At 36.6% G+C, this 10,104-nt stretch overlaps 1 protein-coding gene and 1 pseudogene across 1 annotated transcript; one reads left to right on the top strand and one right to left on the bottom strand.

Annotated features, from left to right (window-relative positions):
* Positions 1-1,323, bottom strand: part of LOC107664546 (von Willebrand factor A domain-containing protein 7-like) — a 19,861-nt pseudogene extending 18,538 nt beyond the window's left edge.
* A 4,439-nt stretch (positions 1,324-5,762) lies between these two features.
* LOC107664557 (prostaglandin D2 receptor 2) lies at positions 5,763-7,375 on the top strand. Its single transcript, XM_016455151.1, has one exon. It carries the CDS (start codon positions 5,763-5,765, stop codon positions 7,038-7,040), a length of 1,278 nt encoding a protein of 425 aa, XP_016310637.1. The 3' UTR covers positions 7,041-7,375.
* The last annotated feature ends 2,729 nt before the right edge of the window (positions 7,376-10,104 follow it).

The following is a 10,104-nucleotide window of genomic DNA, read 5'->3' as shown; positions in this document are numbered from 1 at the left end:
TATATATATGTGTGTATCAATTTTTTTAATTTATTGATTTATACATCATCTAAAAGCTGAATAAATAAGTCAACAAGTCGATCATTATTGTCTTATTCAGTGATAATATGTCAGCAAATATGACCATGTCTCTCAGTGAATTTAAATGAGAAGATCTAAGGATGAGTGACAAAAAAGAAGCCACTACCATCATGTTACAGCAAGGTAATGAGATTTTCACACATTAAGAAGTTGTAAATCTACTGTGGTGATTATTTTGTCTGTATTTTGTCAAACTTTTCATTGTCTCTGCTCAGTTATTTATTTATTTGGTTGTCCTGTGGCCTCAAATATCTAAAACAATTCATATGTATTGTTCAGCACTATTCATGCATTTAAAAGACATACAAACAGTCTGAACAGCTGTTATCTGTAGGTGAAACAAAACATAATAATTATGAATAGCTGAACTGTCATGTGACAGAAAAATACAAAGATCCCACTTACACCTAAAGCTTTCTACTTTTCTTCAACTGTGATATGCCCCGCCTCTTCAAAACTACATACAAAATGATGTACGAGACACAGGAATGAAAATAAGAGAGAGAAGAAATAAGGCAGAGGCAAAGAAGAATTCACAGAAGAAATAAACTGAGGGACACCTAAAGATCAACAGAAGATGCTCTGTGGTAGCACATAAACAAACTTCATAAAAGGTATGTTTCATCTTAATCTATCCGGGTGCTATTTGTCTATTTGTTAGGATAGGACAATATTTGGCCGAGATACAACTATTTGAAAATCTGGAATCTGAGGGTGCAAAAAAAATAAAAAAATCTAAATATTGAGAAAATCGCCTTTAAAGTTGTCCAAATTAAGTCTTTAGCAATGCATATTATTAATCAAAAATTAAGTTTTTATATATTTATGGTAGGAAATCTACAAAATATCTTCATGGAACATGATCTTTACTTAATATCCTAATGATTTTTGGCATAAAAGAAAAATCAATAATTTTGACCCATACAATGTATTGTTGGCTATTGTTACAAATATACCCCAGCGACTGGGTTACTGGGGGTGTGTTCCATGGTCACACACACACACACACACACACACACACACACACATATATATATAGTATATTATAAACATACACTATCGCTCAAAAAACTATTACTATCATTACAATAGGTGGATGTAGTAATATAATAAATATAATATAATATAAGACATTCTTACCTTATACCACTTTTCAATCTGCTTCTGTTCCTCCTGTATCTCCCCTTAATTGTGGATCCTTGTTAGTCTCTGATGACAAGTATATATATACCGTATTGACCCGAATATAAGATGATGTTTTTTTCTTGGAAATACATCTGAAAAAACGCGGTCGTCTTATATTCAGGGTCTAGACTTTGACATGTCAATAATACACCCACAACAATAGGTAGCGCCAAATACGCATAAAACGGGTGTGCCATGAAATACGTAATGCAATGCGTGTTGTAAAGATGAAAACGTTACAGCTGCATGAGTCGTGACTGTCACGTTAGCCTGATGGGACCAAAGTTGGTACATTTTACCAGTTTTTACCATACTTTCAAAACAAAAATTAAAATAGGAAAAATATGCAATATGAAAATAATTGAAGACAAAATGTGTTTTACTGAGAAAAAACAAGATTTGGTTTTTAAAAAGCCTTTTTCCAAAAGGTACATCTGGAAAAAGGGGGGGTCTTCTTATAATCAGGGTCGTCTTTTATTCGGGCCAATACGGTATATATATATATATATATATAATGTCTTATCTCACAGTGTTCAGAAGTTGTCATGCAATCAGACCTCAGCAAATGATTAACCACAATGGAGGAATTACATTATTAAGACATGGCTGCCTTTAAAATATTGTGTTACATCTCACACACACACACACACACAAAATTATACATCATAACTATAATAGCCAACATCAACTGTGAAATAACATCCAAATCTGTTATTATAAAACTAGAGCTGTAATAAAACTGAGTTTTTAGCCATGGAACAAATGACTCATGACTAGCTAAAAATCTGTGGAACCAGTTGCACTTTTTTTTTTTCATTATTTCATATGTGAAGTTCCTTACATAACTGAAAATAAAAACAAACCTTTAGGTGCAATTTAGGTCCAATTATCAATCAGGTTGGCAAAAGAATAATTTCTTTCACAAAAGGTGGCAGAATTCAACCTGTCTTTAACATTACATGGTTGTTGAATCGCGCCCTGCTCAGCTCTTTTTAACTTAGTTTTCACCAAGTCGATCATTATTGTCTTACTCAGTGATAATATGTCAGCAAATATGACCATGTCTCTCAGTGAATTTAAAAGAGAAGATCTAAGGATGAGAGACAAAAAAGAAGCCACTACCATCATGTTAGCGCAATGTAGGTAATGAGATGTTCACACATTAAGAAGTTGTAAATACTGTGGTGATTATTGTGGTATTGTGGTGCTTATTTATGGGTCAAAATTATTTATTTGGTTGGCCTGTGGCCTCAAATATCTAATAAAACAATTCATATGTATTGTTCAGCACTAGTCATACATTTAAAAGACATGCAAACAGTCTGAACAGCTGTTATCTGTAGGTGAAACAAAAAATAATTATGAATAGCTGAACTGTCATGTGACACAAAAACACAAAGATCCCACTTACACCTACAGCTTTCTACTGTTCTTTACCTGTGATATGCCCCGCCTCTTCAAAACTACATACAAAATGATGTACGAGACACAGGAATGAAAATAAGAGTGAGAAGAGAGAGAAGAAATAAGGCAGAGGCAAAGAAGAATTCACAGAAGAAAGAAACTGAGGGACACCTAAAGATCAACAGAAGATGCTCTGTGGGAGCACATAAACAAACTTCATAAAAGGTAAGTTTCATTTTCATCTATCCAGGTGCTGCTGTGTGAGTAGAGGGACTAATGACAGTAGTGTCAGAATAAAAAGCCAGAAAATTCAACCTGAAAAACATACTGTCACTGCCTTTTATGGTAAAAAGAACAAGGAATCTTAAAATCTTTGAACTTCCATATTAAAATACAATACAGTTATTTAAAATCATATTTTACAGTATTACTGTTTTCAAATTTAGGACAAAAAAGATTTATATGCCTGCTGCTAGTGTCTGAAATTCCCATTTTACAGAAACAAGATACTGATCAACTAAAATAGTTAGAGAGACTTAAGAATATCCTCACCAATCTCTTCAACATAATAAAAGAGAAGAAGAATTGAGGCAGACAAACTTCAAGGCCCAAAGGCTGAGGCGCCTTAAGTCTTAGGTGAGTAAACACCTGCGTTATTACATTATAATTCCAATGAAACCGATTGCTCACTTTTCTTCTAAGACTGCCTTTCCTCTTCCCACAACCCTTTCTATGTTTCTAAGGAAATGTTGTTGTTGGAGAGAGATTGTTGGGGCAGGCACTGACATGCTCCTGTTCCCAATAGTAAGCTACTTTTTTCAAGGAAAAATGAGATCCATTACCATTCCTGAATGAAACTGTAGTAGGTTTATATCATCAACACCAAGATTTTCCTGAGGAATAACTGACAACTCTTGACATGAATGGATGATGCAGGATAAGCGAACGGTAGACATCGCACAGTCATCATTTCTACTAAAACACCAATTGTTATGTACTGTACTTGTGAGATACGTTCCTGTTTAACACACTGTGATACCAATTAATCTAAATCTGAGCACATTTATAAAGCAACATGCTTGTTTAGACACTGTAAACTACTGTAAGATTGATTAGAGAATGTGTGAACTTGATGATAAACTACGGTTGAGATTTCACTACATTTTGGCAAGACTTGGTCTGCCTGCTCTTTTTTGATAACAAGATCAAACAAAATGCAGACAAATGCTGTTACTCAAAACGCTTATGCGATCATCTATGCACATGCCTAAACAGAGACAAACTTTTAACATACCTCAGGATGATGTTGTTGTGAAGGTCTTGGATGAAAGTGTTGTGATTTTTCACACCAGACAAAACTAAGCCAAAATAGCGACAGCAGAGAGCGCACAAACAGACTAATAGACTTAAGAGACTAAGGCGGTTCATTACAGTATTACTGTAAATGCAGTTAAGTCGATAAGAGTTTTCTTAACTTCAAAGCTCATCTGAGTGAAATCACCACAGCTTCCTATTTGCTTGTTTTTACACATCTTTCTCATTCTTTCTTCCTCTTTTTTGAAAGCATTGGGAAATCTTCTGTTTTGTCAGCATTGGAATGCAACACAGCAATAAATTACATTTTAAAACAGCTATTTTAAATTGCACAGTGGGTATAAAAAGTCTACAAACCCCTGTTAAAATGGCTATTTTTTCAGAAGAAAAAAAGGAATCCAAGTAAAATCATGTCAGATCCACATTTAATGTAATACTGAAACCAATAACAAATAAACAAAATGTTTAATGGGTAAAAATGAAAAATAAAAGTCTTGAAATAACCTGATTGCACAAGTGTGCACACCCCTCAACTAATACTAATATACTAATATTAATACTAATATAGAAACGCCTTTTGCTTTTAGCTAGTCAATAGCCATTAGAGTATATCAATTTTGCACATCTTTATTTAGGTCTGGGCTCTGACGGGACCATTACAAAAGGTTATTTTTTTTCTTCTTCTGAAGTGTCTGAAGATGCTTTTATTGACTTAGATTTGTGTTCAAGGCTATTATCATGCTGAAAGATGAAATTCATCTTTATCTATATATTTTTAATGGATGCCTGCAGGTTTTGTGGCAAAATGTTCTGGTATTTGGCACTTCCCATGATTGCTTCTATCTTGACTACTGCCTCAGTCCCAGCTGAAGAGAAGCAGCCGTTGCATGATCTACCATCTTCATCATGGGTTCAAAAGTTCAGTGTAGTTTATTCAAATCATAAAATGTTTTGCCACATGATTTTAGCTAAATCTGGACAAGCTAAGGGTTTTTTTTTTTTTTGTTTTTTTTTGGTGAACAATAGCTTCCGTCTCTTCACTCGACACCACAAACATGGAGAATAAAGGATGTTGTTGTCACATGCAGCAAGTGACAATTACTTTCCACACATTCATGCAGCTCCTTTAATGTTAGGTTATGTCTCTTGGCAGCCTAATATGTTTTATTTTTTTCCATCAATTTTTGACAGATACTCTATTCTTTGGAATGTCACTGCTTTCAAATTCCAAAACAGATGTCTTGTTATAAAGGGAATTTTTATGCAAACAGGTCACTTTAAGTTTTAAATCTCAAAAAGCTGCCGTTTTAACCGTGATGCCCCAAATTTTTATACCCACTGTACTAATGTTTCACAGTATTACTGTTTTACTGTATTTTTTATCAAATAAATTCGGACTTGGTGACCATAAGAGACTTCTTTCACAAATCTTCCAAAAAGTTCAAACAATAATTGGCAGATCCCACACTCTCAGAAAAAGGTACAAAAGCTGACACTGGGGCGGTACCGGTTCCAAATGTACACTTTTGTAACTTTTAGGTACAAAGGCATACCTTTTTAAAACGTACCATCACAGTGACAGCTTTTGTACCTTTTTTCTGAGAGTGTATGCAATACAACACCTGGTTGAAGATCCTAAAGATGTTCAACTTCAAGATAAAACACACACCCACACACACATTTTAAAAAACGCATAATAAAGGTTTCATAGATCTATGCTTCATTGCAGAAGGCTGTAATACGATATATGAATATTTTTTCTCTTTTTTCTGACAGCAATGACTTCGTCATTCCCTCCTAATTCCACCCTCAGCCCATCATTCCCCTCAGAGCTCCACTGCCCTCTTCTGCAAACAATGAGCTCTCACACCTTAAACAAAGACACTGGCGTGAACTTGGGAGTGGTGAGTGTCCACGGTGTAGTATCCACTCTGGGTGTCCTGGAAAATGGACTGGTGCTGTGGGTGCTTGGTTTCCGTCTTCGTCGCAGGACAGTTGCTGCAGTATGGGTCCTCAATCTGGCGTTGTCGGACTTCCTAACCACGCTAACCTTGCCGCTTTTCACTCATTACCTATTGATGAACCACAGCTGGGAGTTGGGTGGCGCTTTGTGTGCAGCCCAGGCCTCCATTTTTTTCCTCAACATGTTTGTTTCTGCCTTCCTACTGGCTGTGATATCATTGGACCGTTGTTTGATCGTGACGAAGCCGGTTTGGACTCAGAACCATCGTACTGTGTCGGCAGCGTGGAAGATCTGCGGTCTAGGATGGGCTTGGGCGGCAGTAAACTCACTTCCGTATTTCATGTTCCGTTCCGTTGTGGAAAAGAAGGATGGCCGCAAACTCTGCTATCACAATTTTGCACTCTATTCCTCCTCAAACACACTGCACAGAGACTGTAAGGTGCGTCAGGCAGCGACGGCAGTGTCCAAAGTCTTGCTGGCATTTGTCGTACCTCTGATTGTCATCGCCATCAGTTACACTTCCATTTTTCTTGAACTGCGAGCTCGCAGAAAGAGGCTTGAGAGTCGACGGCAGGGTGCGAGCAATGGCAAACTGAGATCCTTGAAATTCTTCCGCATCCTGTCTTCATCAGGCAGAGAAAACAGTGTTCGGCTCTCGGGAAGTTTCATGAAGATGGTCGTCTCAGTGATCACAACCTTTATTCTCTGCTGGGTGCCCTACCACGTCTTCTGTTTGCTGGAGGTGACGGCTCAGTACAAGACAGAGATTGTGGAGCTTGTAGAGGTGTACTTACCTGTGGCGACAACATTCGCCTTCCTGAACCCTGTATTGAACCCAATTATCTACGCTTTTAGCTGTCCAAACTTCTGCACTCGAATCCGCCAAAGTTTGGGGGCTCTTTTCGAGGGGCTGGTGGAGGAAGCTGGACCCATAGTATGGGTTACAGAAAGGATTAGGAAGAAAGACTCATTGTTCCCCTCTTCACCCAGCTCTCCCACCCCCACCAATGTCACTCGTGTCCAGGGCTCCATCAACCTCTTTGGCTTTAAAAACTGCCCAACAAATGAGGGAGAGAGGGAAGACAAAATGTGACTTTATGATGTGGAATATCCTGGAATTGACGACTAATGTTTCTGAGTGAACTACAGTCTACCAACTAGATGTCATAATCATGGGATGGCCTTTTGAGCTTTTATCTTTTCTGCATCTCTTTGCTACACTGGGTTTGATTTAAGATATAGTCATTCTGGATTACCTCTGAGGTTGTTGTGATTTTGAGAATATTAAAGAGAGTGTGTCCCTGCCACTGGTAAACACAAATGAACTCAAAACCAAAGCCCCTCAAACACACACAAGTCAACATGACCCATATTCCTGTTTCTGTTCTCTCACATTGTTCAGATTAATAATGACTACATACATATATAACTCAGCAACAGGGTCTTTATTGGAAAGGGTTTGTTTTTTTCATGCGTTTTCAGTGAACCATAGCAATTATTGCACATGCAACTGTGGAGTAGTCCTTAACAGTTTACAGTCGGTAGGCAATTATGGACACAGTTACTTAGGACAGTAAAGAGACCTTTCTACTGACTCTCAAAACCCAAGAAATAAGATGCCCATGGTCCCTGATCACCTGTGTGAACATGCCATAGTCCTTGCAGTGTCAAAGTGTCAAAATGCAACCATGTTTCCCCCCAGATGTGATGTCCAGTGCCTTAGTGGAAGAGTGGGGTAACATCTCACAGCAAGATAAGATGCACTGCAGTGTTTAAAACAGCTGGTGACCACACAAGACACTCACTGCCACTTTTGTTCGGGGACTCATTTTTCCATTTCTGTTCGTTAAATGCCTGCAAAACATGTTGAGTTTGTGTTTTATGTTAATACAAATATTTGCACACTAAGACATTTGCTGGAAATAAAAGCATTTGAATGCAATATAGTTAATAGGTATACTAATATTACTGCTCATTTTAACCCAGGCCACACATACACAGATAACATTGCTAAAAACATTCATTTGCAATCTTATTTGTAATCTACAATTTCCTACAATATACATATTAGCCAAAATGAGACTACATGAAAACATGAATATTGTCTAAAAGCTTCTTATCAGCATATTTTGTGTTTTGCTCTGAGCTTGTCTTCTTAGCAAGAAAAACACAATATTTAACTAGAATACAGATTAGAAACACAATTTAGAAAACACTAGAATACAAAATCAAAATCTATATGATACAACAGTTTTACCTGTTCCCAATCTTTTCTAATTTTATACAAATTGTTATTACAAATTACATTATCAGAATAACAACTTAAATGTAAAAAAAAACTGAATTTCAGAATTTCTTTTATTTGGTATGTCATGTTTGGTGGAACACAAAATGAAATGTTTTGAACAATGTTACTGCAGCTCTTTTCCATACTGTAAAAGTGGATGGTGACCAGAGGCTGACAAACTGTCAGAAGTATACAAAAAATGTGATAAAAACAAGTACATGTGATTTTAATGCAACATTTTGTCCCATGAAGCCATATGATTGCGAAAGAACAGGCCATCATTTAAAGGGATTCTGTCATTAATTACTCACCTTCATGTTGTTCCACACTCGTAAGACCTTTGTTCTTCTTTAGAACATAAATTAAGATATTTTTGATGAAATCCGAGAGCTTTCAGACCCTGCATAGACAGCAATGCAACTGACACGTTTTATGGCCCAGAAAGGTAGTAAGGACATCGTTAAAATAATCCATGTGACATCAGTGGTTCAACCGTAATATTATAAAGCTACGAGAATACTTTTTTGTGTGCAAAGAAAACAAAAATAACAACTTTATTTAACAATTTCTTCTCTTCTGTGTCAGTCTTCAATGCACATTCACAAGAGTACCATGAAGAATTTGGAACAACATGAGGGTGAATAATTAATGGCAGAATTTTCATAAGTTGATAATCACTTAAAATCTTGCTTGATGGCTGTGGTTACCATTTACTTTCACTGCATGAAAAAGTTTGGATCTTCTACTATAAATAATATGTATTGCATTCCACAGAATCAAGAAAAAGAAAAATACATATGGTAAAGAAAAAATGTTTGATTTTTGTGAACTCTCTGCAGCACACAAGTTGCATGAACTTCACAAGTTTGTGTAAAACCTAATGATCATGTTATCCAGGATGATTTTGATGATCCAAAGAGCAGCTTATGTTTCAATGGAAGCAAGAACATCTGACCGTCTATACAAAGATTCTCACATGATCATCGTTAAAAATTCGCTTACTTGATTAGTGACCTTGAAAAAGTGCAGAATCTCAAATATTTCTTCCTCAATTCCCGTCACTGTCAAAATACAAAATCTATAATAATTATTATTTTAATATGGCTTATTTAATAGATAGTTTTGTAATGTACAAAACTTCCACAGTATCTGTATACTCCATGTGCATTGACCCAGCAAGAGATCATGTGAGAGGGGAAAAAAAATAGAAATTGTTGAATGGATGGAGCACAGAGTGGACAGACGGAGCAGTTCCCGTTTTAAGCTGTAAAAGAGTGAGCTCTGTGCTGTAACAGTATGAAACAGATGCTCTTAGTGGTATTAAAACTCCATTTATGCGTCACTAGCAGCTACTCTGAGCACTTTAGGACAAAGGGAATGAGGAACCCAGCTATGGACAGCGGCCAAATCAAGAAGCAGTTTACACCGGAGTGTGCGTGTTCACTGACACATACATGCTTAGCAAGAACCCACATTTACATATTCTTCCCATTGCTATTAAATATGCTTATTTTTAAATTAAGCTTGTTGAATCGGTCTTAGCGATCAGATTATCAATTGAATACATCTCTAGCATTTCTGTGAATGTGACATAAGTTTCAGATCAGAACAAAATGCACCATGCAGATCATAGGGATTTGATTTTTTCTTTATTCTCCCTTTTTAATCTTACATAACATTACTGTTGTGTGGGCTGTGCGTGCTAAGTATATCATGAAATCTTCGCCTATAAACAAAAGCACTGCTGTGGAATGTGAGTCTTACACCTACTTATTTAAGCTGCTGCTCGTCAGAACATCTGGTCTATGATTGAGGTCTGACTTCAGAAGATGCATCCAGAAGGTTGTGTGTTGTTGACGATGCTGAACTG

The sequence above is a fragment of the Sinocyclocheilus anshuiensis genome, unplaced genomic scaffold, assembly GCF_001515605.1.
Source record: "Sinocyclocheilus anshuiensis isolate Anshui unplaced genomic scaffold, SAMN03320099.WGS_v1.1 scaffold331, whole genome shotgun sequence".
NCBI lineage: Eukaryota > Metazoa > Chordata > Actinopteri > Cypriniformes > Cyprinidae > Sinocyclocheilus > Sinocyclocheilus anshuiensis.
Note: the sequence above shows the minus strand (reverse complement) of the source record. Positions and strands in the feature narration are given on the sequence as shown.

Excerpts from the sequence above, each read along its gene's own strand:
- LOC107664557 (XM_016455151.1), top strand. The coding sequence starts at position 5,763 with ATGACTTCGTCATTCCCTCCTAATTCCACCCTCAGCCCATCATTCCCC.